The 17,173-nt window shown below is 37.8% G+C and overlaps 2 protein-coding genes and 1 pseudogene across 2 annotated transcripts; all 3 read right to left on the minus strand.

Annotated features, from left to right (window-relative positions):
- Positions 1-378: 378 nt before the first annotated feature.
- ifi44f5 (interferon-induced protein 44f5) lies at positions 379-4,240 on the minus strand. Its single transcript, XM_055056742.1, has 8 exons — positions 4,153-4,240; positions 3,158-3,674; positions 2,567-2,615; positions 2,035-2,230; positions 1,794-1,946; positions 1,538-1,709; positions 1,343-1,443; positions 379-1,256 (listed from the first exon to the last, which is right to left on the minus strand). Exons 2-8 carry the CDS (start codon positions 3,636-3,638, stop codon positions 1,062-1,064), a joined length of 1,347 nt encoding a protein of 448 aa, XP_054912717.1. The 5' UTR covers positions 3,639-3,674; positions 4,153-4,240; the 3' UTR covers positions 379-1,061.
- Positions 4,241-6,066: 1,826 nt separating this feature from the next.
- On the minus strand, positions 6,067-8,956 carry LOC129377032 (tubulin alpha-1B chain-like; annotated as a pseudogene).
- Positions 8,957-11,710: 2,754 nt separating this feature from the next.
- LOC129377132 (tubulin alpha chain-like) lies at positions 11,711-14,107 on the minus strand. Its single transcript, XM_055056892.1, has 4 exons — positions 14,027-14,107; positions 13,042-13,264; positions 12,805-12,953; positions 11,711-12,709 (listed from the first exon to the last, which is right to left on the minus strand). The coding sequence occupies exons 1-4, from the start codon at positions 14,027-14,029 to the stop codon at positions 11,729-11,731; spliced, it is 1,356 nt and encodes a 451-aa protein (XP_054912867.1). The 5' UTR covers positions 14,030-14,107; the 3' UTR covers positions 11,711-11,728.
- Positions 14,108-17,173: the final 3,066 nt, after the last annotated feature.

Consider the following 17,173-nt stretch of genomic DNA (forward strand, 5'->3'; position numbering starts at 1 on the left):
GTACGAAAATGAATTTGAAAATTTTAGACATTTTTCAATAAAAAGTATTTTGCGCCTCCACTGGAAACATTTTTTTTTTTTCGAATTATGAGTCACATGAGCAACAGCCAGATGTTACTACTGCCGAAAATGACGAAGAAGACAACAGGAAGTAGTAAGAGGATGATGGTTTGTTTTTGTTTCCTCCAGGCCTCTCAGAATCACACAGTTCATAACAGTATATTTCTCAAAATAGAAAAACAAAAAAGAAGTGTTAGATAAAATTAGGTTTCAGGGCAAAATATTTTAAACTATTGATTTTATTGGATTCTCTCAATAAATAATTCCAGACATTCTTTCTCCACATTATTTGCGTATGCATTTTTTTCCATCTTGTATGAACTGACACTTGCATGTAATAAATCTGTCTCAGATTGTTTTTTTAACTAAAAAAAGCATAAATAAGTGAACTGTAAACAACACTTAGGTGGACAAAACAAATAGAAAGGGATTTTTTTTTTCAACATTCTAAGGTATCCAGGAAAGGCAAATATCAGCAAATCTTTACACATGAAGCTATGATATAATTTTTACTTACTAGATTTTACTTCAGTTTTATGCCCACAGATATATTTGCTGTTTTCCTGGAGTTCCTGTGTAAACGTCCTGAAAAATACCAAGTCACCAAGACAATTAAGGTAATAAATCTGATTTATCCAGACTCATTGAAGTGAACAACTTTCTGATTTCCTACCTTTGTTGTTGAACTTAAATGTTTCAGATTATGATTACATCATAATCTACAACCAAACCTGCAGAATAAACTTTAAAAACATTATCCCCCAATTTAAAGACGTTCAAGAACCAATGAGAAACAAAAACATCATCAGACTGGAGTTGTAAGTTGTTGCAGTCAATTTGTATAAGGTAAATATAAAGGTAATATGTTTACCTTTATAAGGTAAATATGTATATTCAGTTGCATTGAATATGTAAAACTCTAGAGTTGTTTTGGATAAATGCGTAAATACTGATAGATAAGCAGATAAGCGTGAACTGTCAGGTTTTGTTAATACAGATTCTTAATCCTCGCATTTGACGCTGCTCAGTCGGTCGCTGAGGTCATCGAAGTAGTTATCGACGAACCGGAGCATCTGGATGACGGCGCTGAGCAGCAGGATGTCGCAGTTCAAGTCCAGCTCCAGCTCCCCGCTGTAGTTCTTGACTGGAACAACGCAGGACAGCGGCACGCCCACCCTGACGCTGACCTCCTGCATCTGGACCACACAGCGGTTCAGAACGGTTTTATCAAGCTTAGCATGTAAACATAGAGTAATTAATCTATAATTAAAAGAATCCTCACCAAGTCCTTGATGTATCCGCTCTTATAGATGTTTCTCAGATCGTCTTTCACCAAAGGACAAGCTTCATCCACTTTAGTGAGCAGAACCAGCTGAGGAATCCCTGCAAACAAACATTTCCAACATGCTGTAAAAAACTGAGCTGAAACTTTTTCAAATTCATCAGTGAAAGTGACTCAGTGACAGAATCTACTGACCCAACAGGTTAGCCTTTCTGCGGATGCTCTCCATCTTCTCCTCCAGCTTTGGGGGCATAATGGAGACCTTGCTGGCATCAATAACATAAGCTACACAGTGAATCTGGTCTTTGACAGCCGGAGACTTGCGATAGCCGTGAGACTCGGGAAGAAGAGGAGCAGCTGGGTTGAACTGTCGACGTAAAAGAAGAATGTGTTAAATTCACTTCATGTAACGCACAAGTTATGCTTCACAAACCGAAATCAAACATCCCACCTGGTAACAATTCGGCACATGTCCCTTAAGGATGCTGCTGATGTCCTCCACATCAAGCCCCGCCCCTTTGTTGTCCTCCAGGCCCATGGTGTCACACAGGATGATTGGCAGGGGTTTGCCTTCTCGTCCAGCTTTCACAGAGTAGGATCGGAACTAGAAAAGATTTCACAAATATCCCGTTGTAGAGATTATTGTTTTCCTGAGACGCAGTGAACTGTGTAGACGGAAAGCAGAGTCAGACCTGAGTGGTGAGGCTGGTGGAAGAGCTGCCAGCGATGGCCTGGCTGGTGACGTGGCCTCTGAAAACAGAGTTGATGGAGTTGAAGAAGCTGGACTTTCCGGCTCCGACCTGTCCGATGAGCAAAACCCGAGCCTGGGTCACAGAACTGAGTGTGGGTTTGTAGGTTTTGATGCTCTCCATCAGCTCCGACCTCTTCCTGCAGAGAAACATCAAATTACTGAGAAACTGCCAACAGTAAACCTGCTGCAGAATCATTTTAAGCATCATGATAAAAACGTCCATGTATGTTGTGTTAATAATCTCTCTAATCTTCTCTAACAAATCTAGAATATTTTCACAGAGCAGCTGGATTAAAATGACATTAAAAACATGTGGCCTGAAGGTTAAGGATTGCACTGAAAACTCATTATGGGTATCAGAGTAACAGAGGCTTAACACATGCATGCATAACTTTTAGATTGTTTTAACAAATAAATGTTAACAATTTATGTTTGACAAAAAGTTGAAAGGCAGTAAATTCTTTTACACTCACTTAGATTCCCAGACGACATTCCTCCACGGCTTCTCAATTTCAATGGATTCTGGTGAAGAGCAACATAATTTAATTTTAATATCATTTTAAACATTACTTGTCCAGAAGAGTATGTAGATATTATGTAAATTCAAAATGTAAACTTAAAGAGCATATTTAACATGTTTGACATGTTGAGTGATGTGCAGCAGAAAACTGACTGAATATAAAACTCTGGAAAAAATGAAAGACCACTTAAAATGATCAGTTTCTCTGATTTTACTTGTATTCTGTAAACTACTGACAACATGTCTGAATTTCCAAGCAAAGATGTATTTATTTCCAGAAAATTAGAAATTGTCAAAATAACAAAAAGATGCAGGGCTTTCAGAACTCAAGTCATGAAAAGAAAACAAGTTTATATTTATTTAGAAACAACAATACTGATGTTTTAACTCAGGAAGAGTTCAGAGATCAATATTTTGTGGAATAACTAGAAGGTTTTCAATGGGGGTCAGTGCAGAGGGCTCTTTGTTATTTTCCAGAGCTGTATATACATTACATAAGAACTTCTGTTTTTAGATTTTTGTAATTCCTTCACTTAGGACTCACCTTCCACCTGGTAAACTTCACATTCACTCAGCTTCAGGTCATTTCCATGCATTTCTGCAGCATTGAAGTTGTAATAATTCCCCGGAGCGCTGTAGGTCACTGGTTGGTTTTGATAGATAAGAGCAAAAGCATTTCCAAAAAAAGGACCATTGTTCTGATCCATTAGAAGTGCATTAGCAGCATTAGTACAGGGGTACTTCTGGAGTTTTCCACCAGTAAAACTAAAAAGAAAAGCCTGGTTATCATTCACCCACTGCCCAGACTGACTGAACGGTTGGCTGGCGTAGCCTCCAAACACATAACCAGTGGTATTGTAGCCCACAGACACAGTGGGCCCCTGGTTGTCACATCTCTGGTGGAAGGCGGCAGCAGTAAAGCCGTGGACAGAGGCTTTGTAGATCAGCTTCAGTTTGACGTTTCCCAGCTGAGAGCAGATAGTTTTCTGCTGGTTTCTGGAGAGGCTTGGGTTCAGAGCAGCCATCTGACCTCAACTTCTAGAGCAAACTCAAGTTTGAATCTGCAACATAAACACACAAATTACATCAAAACAAAATGAATAAAACGGGTTTCAGTATGTGTGATGAATTTATATTTTAGTGCTATATATGGGAGAGATTACCAACATGTCAGACATCAACGTGCATCTGGATGCTCTTAAAATCACGTTACCATTTAACTCCAGCTTTATGTCTGACTTCCTTTCCTTTCAGAGCCATAAGTTTCGTTTTCCTGGCTGCCTGACAGAAACACCTCATATATAAACAATAACTTAATAAATATATATTAGGGAGCTGGAGAATAAATTGTCAAATTTAGACATTAGGATAAACATTACATTTTAGTGTCTGTTCATGTTTGATACTGAAGCTTTGAATTGAATTTGTGGGTTTAATTTAATAAATCCCACAGGAAGACAGTACATGTGACAGTGGAGCCCAGATACTTGTATAAATATATTTATATATATTTAAGCTCAGTCATAGTTTAAGACTCACCTCCTTTATATCCTGCAGATATTTGGTTAGAAGCAGGTCAACCAAAGGCTGAGAGCCTCGATGTTCGCTGAAGAAATGAAACTTAAAAACTCATACTTCCTGTTCTTGCCCCCTAGAGGCCATAAAATGAACTACCTAGAGTCGTTTCACTGCGTGACGTGGAGTGGGGCGGCTCCCAGAGTAATGAATATTTGTGAAAAGGTTATTGAGGGAGAAATACATGCATTAAAGCAATTTAATATTGTGAAAAAGTCATTGCCCTGCATAAAAATGATCTTTCTGAAAGATGCAGACTTCTTTCTATCCTCTATTTGAAAGCAGCGAAGTTTAAGAGTTGATTTTGAGCCCATCTTTAATTTGGCTCATTTCATTTGAAAAAAAGAAGCTGCTTAATAATTAGACACAACCGTAAAGTGTGATACACATAGCCATTTTATCAGTTATTGGTGATTCATCATAATTCATCTCTCAAAATTTTACACTCCCTCAATTAAATATTCACAATATTCTGGTTGCACAACATGAAGAACTTCAAACTGTTTGTAGAAAATGAAATAAAGTTTATGAGGTGGTTTTGAAATCTTTATTGTCCGTTTCAAACCTTTTTCCAACCAGTAGAGGTCACTGTTGAGTACAAACAAGAATAGAAATCTCATGAAATTATCATAATTAAGAAACCAGCTGGAAAAAATATACACAACAAAAATTAGACTTTCCTCCAAAAACGTTGAAGAGTGACTTAAATCTGAAATGTTTTGAAACAAGTAAAAAAATGGACTGAGTTAGTGTTAGCCAGAGTTGTAAAAATAACCCAGGTATTACAAAATAGCTTTAAGCATCATTTAAAAAAAACTTTTAAGAAAGTGGAAAGACTTAATTGTACTTCTAATTGTAAATAATTAGCTATGTGGAAGTAAGACCAGTTTAGCTCAGAAACATCAGTAACATGATTCAGTGTGAAATAAAATATTTTACAATACTTACCTTTAAACTACACTTTTTTGTTTTGTTAAGTTGAAAGTTTATAGCAGACATACATGTTTGGTGTCAGAGAGGTTTGGCCACTGACAGCCTGGGTTCATTTTATTCCCCCTAACAATTGTTTAATTGAGTATCAATTCAGTTAAAAGTAAAATTTCTTCTTTTTGTTATTTCACAGACTCAGAAAATCATGTTTCACTGTTTTTGGAATACTTTATTTCATTTGTCCAGGGATCATTGCTTTACTTTCTGTAAGTAAAGCATTAAAGCATTGAGAAAATTACGTAATAAATGTATAGTAATTTTTTACTATAAATTACAGTAACCCACAGAATTATGCAATATAGTAAGCAGAAAATGAATTTAACTTAATTTTGCAATACTATTATTACAAGATTAAGACAAATCTTAATCTTTATTCTATGATTAAAAAGTGGAAGAAACTGTCTGCACATCCTTTAACTTGTGAAAACAGTTTAAGAAGCCAAACTTAATATTTCTGAATTCATCAAAGAAGAAATATTCGTTCACACGTACATACATGTATGATTATGTTTTATTCTCCATTCTGCATCTTTGGTGGCATTTTCCGATGTGACATGCCAACGCAAGGGGGCAGTATTACATTAAATGAAAATACTTATCTAAACAAACATCACTTTTAACAAGGCTCCGAGTTTTTTTTATTGTATCTAACATTCATGCTTTTATATATCCTTACAAAAATAAGATAGTATTTACTTGCCAGACTATGATCCTGTTCTATATGATTAATAATTTCATTTATTTGTAAAAAACTTTAGCCATTTAGTCCCAAGGTTTTGTGTGTGGAAAACATAAGACAATCAATTAAAACATTTTTTGTGTGGAGAAGATTTTAATGTTTATATTTTATCTTCCCTGTTCATAAAAGAGCAAATTAATGCAACCAACTCAAATAATTAATTTTTATTGTTTAAATACACACACAAATAAAATCAATTCACCATACAAACACTGCATGTTCTGGAAAGGATTAAAACAACTCCCTGTCAACAGTCACAGGGCAACAATTCAAACATTTTACAAAACAGAAATAGTCTTTGACTATTTTTCACATATCAAATCTAATTTAATACAGTAAGACAGAAAACTGATTACTGAAAAGACTTAATGTATTCCTATTCATTCACAAACATGTATTGGATAAGTAACAACAATACAATGGGTTTCTTCCTAGAAATGGGAATACAAAGTTAAAACAAACAAGTATATTCCAATCAAAGTATTGTCAACATCTCAAGTACTTGAGCATTAAAACAGTAAGTAGAAAAACATCGGAACGGACTGAGAAAGACTGAAAGCACAGAACTAGTTTCAGGTGGCCATTTCAATATTCTCCTCCTTCTTCCTCTCCCTCTCCTTCAATGGAATCTGTTCCGACCTCTTCATAATCCTTCTCCAATGCAGCCATGTCCTCCCTGGCCTCAGAGAACTCTCCTCCTCCATGCCCTCACCCACATACCAATGAACGAAGGCACGCTTGGCGTACATCAGATCAAACTTGTGGTCGAGCCGAGCCCAGGCCTCTGCGATGGCCGTGGTGTTGCTCAACATGCACACAGCCCTCTGGACCTTGGCCATGTCTCCACCAGGAACCACAGTGGGAGGCTGGTAGTTGATGCCCACCTTGAAACCAGTGGGGCACCAGTCCACAAACTGGATGGTGCGCTTGGTTTTGATGTTGGCGATGGCAGCGTTGACGTCTTTAGGCACCACATCTCCACGGTACAAAAGGCAGCAGGCCATGTACTTGCCGTGGCGAGGGTCGCATTCACCATCTGATTGGCTGGCTCAAAGCAAGCGTTGGTGATTTCAGCTACGGTCAGCTGCTCGTGGTAAGCCTTCTCAGCAGAGATGACAGGCGCATAAGTGACCAGAGGGAAGTGGATACGTGGATAAGGCACCAAGTTGGTCTGGAACTCGGTCAGATCCACGTTGAGAGCGCCATCGAAACGAAGAGAAGCCGTGATGGAGGACACGATCTGACTCATCAGTCTGTTCAGGTTGGTGTAGGTGGGGCGCTCAATGTCCAGGTTCCGACAGCAGATGTCGTAGATGGCCTCGTTGTCCACCATGAAGGCGCAGTCTGAGTGCTCCAGGGTGGTGTGGGTGGTCAGGATGGAGTTGTAAGGCTCCACCACGGCTGTGGACACCTGCGGAGCCGGGTAGACGGAGAACTCCAGCTTGGATTTCTTGCCGTAGTCGACAGACAGGCGCTCCATCAGCAGGGAGGTGAAACCAGAGCCAGTGCCTCCACCAAAGCTGTGGAAAACTAGGAAGCCCTGAAGGCCATTACACTGGTCAGCCTGGAAACAGAGAAGGGTTGTCAGAATCCACATGTCACACAAATTTACTTTGTCTTTTCCGATGATTTGAAATTGACTTCATTCCATGATCTTACCAGTTTGCGAATCCTATCCAACACAGGATCGATGATCTCCTTTCCGATGGTGTAGTGCCCACGCGCATAATTGTTGGCAGCGTCCTCCTTACCACTGATCAGCTGCTCAGGGTGGAATAGCTGGTGGTAGGTCCCAGTGCGCACCTCATCTATGGAGGGATGGAAAAATATAGTCACACATTAAATAAACTTTAATGAACACATATTCAAATCCTTGATGTCAATTGCTTCATTCAATGCTCTCCAGCAAGAGGTGAGACTTACCAATGACAGTGGGCTCCAGGTCCACATACACGGCCCGGGGGACATGCTTTCCAGAACCGGTCTCACTGAAGAAGGTGTTGAAGGAGTCGTCTCCTCTTCCTGCGGTCTTGTCACTCGGCATCAGACCATCTGGCTGGATGCCATGTTCCAGGCAATACAGCTCCCAGCATGCATTGCCAATCTGGCATCCGGCCTGACCAATATGGATGGAAATACACTCACGCTGGACAGGAAGAAAAGATTCATTTTAATATGGGACACAGATAAATCATGCTATCTAGCATCAAAGTGGGAAAATAAACCATTATGAAGCTAATGAATCGATACAGAAAGAGCTCATCAAAAAACACTGGTCACCCTAATCTAATTAAATCAGTCTGATATAAAATATTGGATGAACCGTTTATAGTTTTATTCTTCAAATATTGAGAACTTTGTCAAAAATCTGGCTGTGAAAGAGCGAGCAATCTGCCGTTAGCGGGAACCAAACGTTTACCTTTAACAGAAAGCTGAATGGACCGTTATGTCAGTTGAGGAAACTGTTCTGAGATAACCGAAAACCAGCAAATTAAAAATAAAAAAAAAGGAGAGAGAGCAGATGGGTCTGTTTCTACTAAAAATATTTTTTACTTGTTTGTTTTGGTGGGGAGTGGGAAGTTCGTCCCAAAGCATCAAGTTGTCCCAAAAGGGAAGACATTTCAAACTGACTAAATGCGCGCCAAACACAACAACCGTTAGGCTAACTGTCAACCAACGACCAACTGCAACTAAGCTAGCGGGTCGTTTGAGGCATATTCACGATTGAAAAAAAGTAAGAAAATATTCCTCAGGCCATTTCTAAATGAATTTACATCTACCACTGGGTCAAAAATTTCTGGCCACGACACCCTGGATAATAAAATGCTATTTTTGTTCAAATTAACGCGCATATTGGGAGAGTTAAATCAGTTTTCGATCGCCTTTCCTTTCTTAAAAAAATTAAAATAGGAAAAATTTAAATATTCTTACCATTTTTTGTTATTTTCTGGACGTACAACGACGAAGCAGAAATCTAGAAAGAAGATGTTTAGAACAAAGTAAGCTTCGGCAACTGCCATACAACCGTTAGCAGTTGAGGGCATTTGAGTTGAGTGGACCATACCATTTTCTGACAGCTGAGGGGTTTTCTTGATTTTAAGAATTTTTACTTTCCTAACATTAATACAAATTAATAAGATAATAAAAACAATAATAATTATTTATCAAGTAATGTAAATATAATTAGTGATCATTGTGAATTCACAGTAGATAAATAAATAATTACTTGAATTCCCTTCCTTATTTTCCAGATGGTCACGCTCACAGCTAAGGCGCTGTTCCCAATCTAATCCAGTAGGTGGCAGAAATGCACCTTTACGTTGATTTCCAACTAAAATATATCAACTTCACTTTTAGTTCTAATTTTATATTTGCTGTGTGAAAGGTATCCCCATTTTAATTCATAAGCAACATTAACGTGACTAAAATTTAGTCACGGTAATTTAATTCATGTGAAATTAATTACTTTTGAATACATATCTTTACATTCCACTTCCTTAGTTAAGTTCAAGTGTCATGTGTCCTGGCTTCCAAACAGAAAGTCTCTAAGATACAAATACTGAGTCAAATGCACCCAGCTGTGCTATATATAAAAAACAAATGTGTTTTTATCTATCCTGTTCTGAATAAGCTGATGTTTCAATATTCCTGAATTCACCTCAAACAGAACTGCAACCAGAAGCTGGATCACATGAAAATGACGTATTCTAAAATTCTTTTTAATGTTCGACACAAGAACACAAAAGTGAATTATACCTCGTAATAAAACAGCTTCATGGGGCATCGGGATGTGAACATCTCCACAACAAACACAGAAAGTCTTTATATTGAGACAAAAAGTCATCCACACCATTTAGAAAAAATAAAACAAATCATTAAGTAAAAAAAAAAAAAAACAAGCACATCCATCACAAAATACACAAACAATTCTTCCAATATTTTAAAAAGCCTGAGGTATATCTAATATCCCTATATTGCAGTTGACAGAACTCTTACTATTAAATTATTTGATACAGCCAAGCAGCACATAAATGTGTTCATGAAGTTCCTCAACAAGGCATGAAAAGTTAGAAAGTTATTTTTGACAAACATTTGTGCAAACGTTCATCTTGAAAATCTGAGGAGGATTCTGAAAGCACCCTGATGGGATTTTGCAATTTCTTCATTGTAGCTTACACCACAGGTAAGCCTGTATGATTTTGTATTATGTTTTACATTCTTTGTCGTTGATGTAATTTTCCGATGAAGTAACATAATTTGACATTCAAACGCATTGATATTCGCCACAAGTGGGCAGGATTACGTTATACCATGATCAAATGCACATATTTGAAGTAAACAAACACTTTTAACAAGACGATCAATGTTTTCATTCACTGGGTGAGAAAATGATTCCTAAATATTGTATGATAGACTTGTAGGTTTTTATATATTTTGAAGCAATAACAAAAGCAAAAAATAATAACATTTCCAGTGGTATGTTAATAACTGGTTATTATAAACTTCTTTCTTTATCTGTTCAGTCAGAGCTCATCCCAATCAGAAACTAATACGTTTTGTCATTGATTATTAAATTTTCTCATCGCTCTGTGTTGGCCTTTTTTATTTAATCAGCCTGCATTATATGACTCAAATCATCTCGGCAGTGTTATTTTAATATTACAATGTTAATTATTCATGTGCACTTTGTCACTCTGATTGTGTCACTGTGATCGCTGTTGTTCCAGGTTTGTCAGAATAAAGAGCTTTCATAGGCTATTGTGTATGTTGAGGGAGTTCAAGAAATGCTGGTAAAGAAGCAAAAGTGTTGGAATCAAGTTGTCAAACAGGAAAATGTCCTTTCAAAATACAAGCATCTAAACTTTCACAGGAAGTGTGCTATAGTTGAAATAAAATCAAGTCAACTGTCGCTAAAGTCAACAGCCTCTTATATTACTACGTGCATTAAATTATTTAAGATGATCCGAAATGCTGACTGCATCTGGAGCAACATATTGGTAAAGTTTCCTGGTGCTGTCCAGATAGTGGTTTTGTCAATGACTAAAATAAGTATGAGCACATAATATGTCAGCAGACACCTTCTGAGTCATTACTAAGCTGTCGTCAACATTTTATGTTTCCCAGGTGTTGCAAAATGTTCTTATATTTAATGTTGTGCTGGCAGGTCCACTTTGATCCAGTCATGTTTGATCTGTATAAATATTGATAAAATGTGGAAGAAAAAGCTTAACAAACATTATAATATTCACATCCGTTCATTTATAAGTTAAAATTCATTAATTTGAGCAAAAAATAGGTAAATACGTGAATGCTATTTGATTATTTTTAGTTAAAAGTACAAGAAACAAATGTTTTTTGTTAATTATCCATTTAATCGATTCTCTATTGCTTGCTATTTCAGCAAGCAATAGAGAATGATGTGTTTCAATTTCTCATAAGACTACATCAAAGACGTTGCTTATTTGGTTTGAGATATGATGCACTTAATTTACCCATTGTAGTCTCAGTACATCTTTGATCAATCTCAGTCTCTTAAAGGAATCTATATGCATCCATTCACCTGAATTACTCAGCCTTTGTGCAACAAAATTCAAGATGAACTGATGAAGCCTGGCTTTATCGCTTACCCTGAATTTCTGAAACCTGCTTTTATGAAACAGACCTGAGAAAAGGAAATAAAAATGAAAACAAACATAGTATTTACGATGATTGGAAACATTTCAAAGTACTCGAAGGCAAAATGGCCAGAAAAAAAACATCAAAATATAAAGAGAAAGACTTAAAACACAGAACTAGTTTTAGGAGACCATTTTAATATTCTCCTCCTTCTTCATCTCCCTCTCCTTCAATAGAATCTGTTCCGACCTCTTCATAATCCTTCTCCAATGCAGCCATGTCCTCCCTGGCCTCAGAGAACTCTCCCTCCTCCATGCCCTCACCCACATACCAATGAACGAAGGCACGCTTGGCGTACATCAGATCAAACTTGTGGTCGAGCCGAGCCCAGGCCTCTGCAACGGCCGTGGTGTTGCTCAACATGCACACAGCCCTCTGGACCTTGGCTATATCTCCACCAGGAACCACAGTGGGAGGCTGGTAGTTGATGCCCACCTTGAAACCAGTGGGGCACCAGTCCACAAACTGGATCCCACGTTTAGTTTTGATGTTGGCGATGGCAGCGTTGACGTCTTTGGGCACCACATCTCCACGGTACAAAAGGCAGCAGGCCATGTACTTGCCGTGGCGAGGGTCGCATTTCACCATCTGATTGGCTGGCTCAAAGCAAGCGTTCGTGATTTCAGATACGGTCATCTGTTCATGGTAAGCCTTCTCAGCAGAGATGACAGGCGCATAAGTGGCCAGAGGGAAGTGGATACGTGGATAAGGCACCAAGTTGGTCTGGAACTCGGCAAGATCCACGTTGAGCGCGCCATCGAAACGAAGAGAAGCTGTGATGGAGGACACGATCTGACTCATCAGTCTGTTCAGGTTGGTGTAGGTGGGGCGCTCAATGTCCAGGTTCCGACAGCAGATGTCGTAGATGGCCTCGTTGTCCACCATGAAGGCGCAGTCCGAGTGCTCCAGGGTGGTGTGGGTGGTCAGGATGGAGTTGTAAGGCTCCACCACGGCTGTGGACACCTGCGGAGCCGGGTAGATGGAGAACTCCAGCTTGGATTTCTTGCCGTAGTCGACAGACAGGCGCTCCATCAGCAGGGAGGTGAAACCAGAGCCAGTGCCTCCCCCAAAGCTGTGGAAAACCAGGAAGCCCTGAAGGCCATTACACTGGTCAGCCTGGAAACAGAGAAGGGTTGTCAGAATCCACATGTCACACAAATTTACTTTGTCTTTTCCGATGATTTGAAATTGACTTCATTCCATGATCTTACCAGTTTGCGAAGCCTATCCAATACAGGATCGATGATCTCCTTTCCGATGGTGTAGTGCCCACGTGCATAATTGTTGGCAGCGTCCTCTTTACCATTAATTAACTGCTCAGGGTGGAATAGCTGGTGGTAGGTCCCAGAGCGCACCTCATCTATGGAGGGATGGAAAATAAATAGTCACACATCAAATAAATTAAACTGAACTAAATCCAGTGCTCTCCAGCAAGTGGTTAGACTTACCAATAACAGTGGGCTCCAGGTCTACAAACACGGCCCGGGGAACATGCTTTCCTGAACCGGTCTCACTAAAGAAAGTGTTAAAAGAGTCGTCTCCTCTTCCCACTGTCTTGTCACTTGGCATCAGTCCGTCTGGCTGGATGCCATGTTCCAGGCAATACAGCTCCCAACAGGCATTACCAATCTGGATGCCAGCCTGACCAACATGAACTGAGATGCACTCACGCTGGACAGAAAGAAAAGACACATTTTAATCTGGAACACAGATAAAACATGTCATCCTGCATCAGAGTGCTCTGGGATGGACTATTATAAAGCTAACTGATTGATACAAAGGGCACATCAACAAATAATGACTACCTAGACAGCCTGTGATCCTCCCCATCCCAATAAAATCATCTCGCTACACTGATTTGATGAACCTCTGTGCCCAAAATGTGGTTGTGAAAGAATGAAGGACTTCATTCTGAATTCCCCGTTGCCTTGGTGACCAAATGTTTGTCTTTAATAACAGAAAGATGAGTGGACCGTTACATCAGTTGAAATAACTTCTCTCCGTTAAACGGTCAATAGTAAACAAAAAAGGGAACCCTAGGCCAGTTTTTGGTCAAAACATGGGTGTTTTCTTTACACGCATAGATACACATCAATGTGTTCCGGAGAGGAAGACATATTTGACAAATATTAACTGCTGACCAAAGTCCTTTAACAGTCATTAAGGTAACTGTCAACTAACGGCTAACTGCCACCGAGTTAGCAGTTGGTTCACTGGTTTGAGTCAGTAAAAAGAAATAAAAATTATCCCTCTAAACATTTTTAAATGAATTTACATTCACAACAAGGCTGGAAATATCTACCCATAAAATCTAGGATAATAAATTGCACTTTATGTTTAAATCAGCGAACACATTCGAAGAGCTAAAGTCATCCCAGTCCCAGATTCCCTTTCTGAGAAAAGTTCAAATGAAGAAAGTTGAAATATTCTTACCATTTTTCTTTATTTTTCGGATATTCGAGGACAATGCAGAAATCTATTAACGAGTAGATTAAGAGGAGGTTTGGCCTTCTACGTAACTACAATAAATACAAAACCCGTTTGTTGCTGTGAGCATTTGAGTTGGTTGGATCATACCATTTTATGACAGCTGAGGGGTGGTCTCAGTTTCTAATCATTTTTACTTGTCCTAACATAAATATAAATTAATATGATAATAATAACAATGATAATTACGTTTGAAACTAAGTAAATTTAATCTATGACTGTTGTGAATTCACAGTAAATAAATGCATAAATAAATAATATAACTGTATGAACACCCCTATATATTTTCTGGATGGTCACTCTCCCACTGCAAAGCCGTTAATTCCAATCCGATTCAGTAGATGGCAGTAATGCACGGTTACGTTGGTTACAAGCAAAAAGCATCAGCAGAAAACGTTGACGTGATTCAGAGCGAAAGAAATGATTTTATCTTTAAACTTCACTTTTTGGCTTTCTTAAGTTGAACGTTTTGGTCACTGAGAACAATGTGAGTGTTCTCCTTTGGTTTTAATTCTGCTAACAGCAAATTGATAGTATACTTATTTTAAAACAAATTAAATAAAAAAGAAAGATATTTTGTTGTTGTTGTTTTTTTACAAAATCAATGAGTTTTTATTTCTTTGATTCTGAATAAGCTTTATTTAATTTGTCTATAGGAATGATGTTTTGCGTTAATGGGTTGACTTTGATTTTAAAATATATTGGAAAATAAGGTGACCCACAGTCCTATGTAATTATGAAATGCATTAAGTTAAACTAGTTTCATTTGGAACATAACAAAATAACTGTCCGCACGTTATATGTGAAAAATTGAATCAAATGCACTCAGGTGTGCTATCGACGAAGATTAAATGCATTTTACATCCTGAATTCGCCATATATCAAACAGAACTGCAACCTGGACATAGTTCAGGTGGAAATGACTTGTTCTAAAATCATTTTTAATTTTCTACTTGAAAGCACAGAGGATGAATTATAGCTGGTCATAAAACAACTACGTGGGGATTTGGAACATAAAAAATATCTATAGAATTAATGTAATTTTTACATTAATGTTTAGTTCCAATTTTTACGTATTGATTCACGTATATATTAAAAGAATGGTGTATGATTTTGCATTATTTTTAAATTGTGTATCTTTGATGACATTTCCCGATTAAGTAACGTAATTTGACCACAAGGAGGCAGAATCACATTACCAACTGATTAAATGCAAATACTTGAAGTAAACGATCACCACAAACAAGGCACTAAAAGTAAAAATTTGTTGTTGTTTTTTTTATTAACTGGACCAGAAAAAAAAAAAATCTTAATTCAGCTTGAAACAACAACTAAAGAAACAACAAACTGAAATTTAGTGATCAGACTATCCTGTGCCTCTTGGACCTCCAGTCTTCATAGTCCACTCTCATATTAATGTCTGTGCAAAGAGTCACGTTAATTTGTTTGGCTCACTGTATCAGCGCTTTGATCAACCTTCACAACCTTGTAAATAGTCTGAGCTGAATTTACAGTTTAGAAAAGGAACAAATATACACAATACTTTTTAGTTTTTATTATTGAACAAAATACACTAAACATTTCCAATTCATCACACAAACACTGCATGTTCTGCAAAGAATTAAACCAGGGCCCCGTGATCAGGCACAGAACGTTTTACAGAACAAAAAATGGCTTTTCGGCCACATTCACACATTAAATCTAATTTTATAAGACAAGAAACAAAATTGACATGACTACTCAACAAACTTAAGGTCTTGTCCTATTCTTTCAAAGACATATTTTGATTAAACAAATATACAATGGGTTTCTTCCTAGAAATGGAATGCAAAGTTAAAAACACAGGTGAGTATATTCCAATCATGACTATCCCCTCACAAAAAAAATGGCCGAGCAGTAAACATCTAAAAGTCCTTGAAGGACAAGTGGAAAAACAACAGAATGGACACGAATCCTGAAGCATTTACTTATATGTTATAGCATAAGACTACTTCTTCAACACTACATTAAGCGCCATAAGGTCAAATTGACCTTTTACCAACTCTCCTGCAGCTTTTAAGCCAAACCTCAACTCAAAGCAGGAACAGTTTGTTCCCACTTCCTGGCCTTCTGACTAGTTTTATTCCTTTGATCAAGAGACATCTGCAGTGGTCTAAAGAAATAAGAAAATGTGTGTCATAGGATCAAGTTTTTAAGACGTTTTTATTCAGACTGGAATCATGTATCTTGTAGATATACTAGAAGATGTATGTCTCATATATCTACATATTCCTTGTAGATGTATGAGACACCTTTGTTCTAAAAATGTTGACTAAAGTAAACATTTTCTGTGCTTTAATGTCATATTTGTTTCTTCAGTTAAGTCACCCTCCTTTCTTCAAGCCAACAACTTACTGCAGCACCAATCTGCTGGTAAATAGTCGTTTTGGGCCTTTTCAGTGCTTATTCAGTGTGATATAAAATAAATAACATGTTGGTATAAATAATTAAAAACTTCTAGTATAGACTGAAATTATAACAAACCTCATTTTGATTTTATTGTTGGAAAACAGGAACTTTTAAACGAAAGTATCTGTCGGTGTTTACATGTCTTAGTCAACATTAGCTCGTCAGTTTGGCGCCATTTGACCAAACCTTAGCGCAGGCCCCGCCCCTTTAATGTTAGCAGTCACGTGTTTAGGTTCCAGTTTCTGATTGGTGGATTTACCCGTCTCTGAGTGACTCGTTCAATAGTCAGTACACACGGTGAGACAGGAAGTCACTGCAGCACATAAAGATTTAGCTTCAAAGTAAAAGCACATTCAGCATTAAAATACATAGAAAATTCAATAAAGACAATAAACTTAACTGTACACCATCAGATCGTTTTAGAAATCACCACAAAAGCGAATTTAAATCATTTGGGACGAGATTTATAAAGGAATATTCTAGAAATTGTGATACAGCAGATGTAAAATACAAAGCTCTGGGCATCTTTTAGGAAGTTTTGCTTATTTATTTTATTTATTGTATTGTCCAAATTGGTATTAACACGGTTTTTAGTTAGAATGAAAGCAAACTTTCGCTGGAGATATTTTGATTTCAATAAATGCA

The sequence above is a fragment of the Poeciliopsis prolifica genome, unplaced genomic scaffold (genome assembly GCF_027474105.1).
Source record: "Poeciliopsis prolifica strain line A6 unplaced genomic scaffold, Auburn_PproV2 SCAFFOLD002, whole genome shotgun sequence".
Taxonomy (NCBI): domain Eukaryota; kingdom Metazoa; phylum Chordata; class Actinopteri; order Cyprinodontiformes; family Poeciliidae; genus Poeciliopsis; species Poeciliopsis prolifica.

Bases quoted from the DNA above. Each gene is read 5' to 3' on its own strand.
- ifi44f5 (XM_055056742.1), bottom strand. From the start codon at position 3,638: ATGGCTGCTCTGAACCCAAGCCTCTCCAGAAACCAGCAGAAAACTATC. The intron at 2,616-3,157 runs GTGAGTCCTAAG...GCTCTTCACCAG, and splicing joins TGAAGTTTACCAGGTGGAAG to AATCCATTGAAATTGAGAAG. The intron at 2,231-2,566 runs GTGAGTGTAAAA...GTTTCTCTGCAG, and splicing joins AATGTCGTCTGGGAATCTAA to GAAGAGGTCGGAGCTGATGG.
- LOC129377132 (XM_055056892.1), bottom strand. The intron at 12,954-13,041 runs GTAAGTCTAACC...ATCCCTCCATAG, and splicing joins CCTGGAGCCCACTGTTATTG to ATGAGGTGCGCTCTGGGACC. The intron at 12,710-12,804 runs GTAAGATCATGG...CTCTGTTTCCAG, and splicing joins TGGATAGGCTTCGCAAACTG to GCTGACCAGTGTAATGGCCT.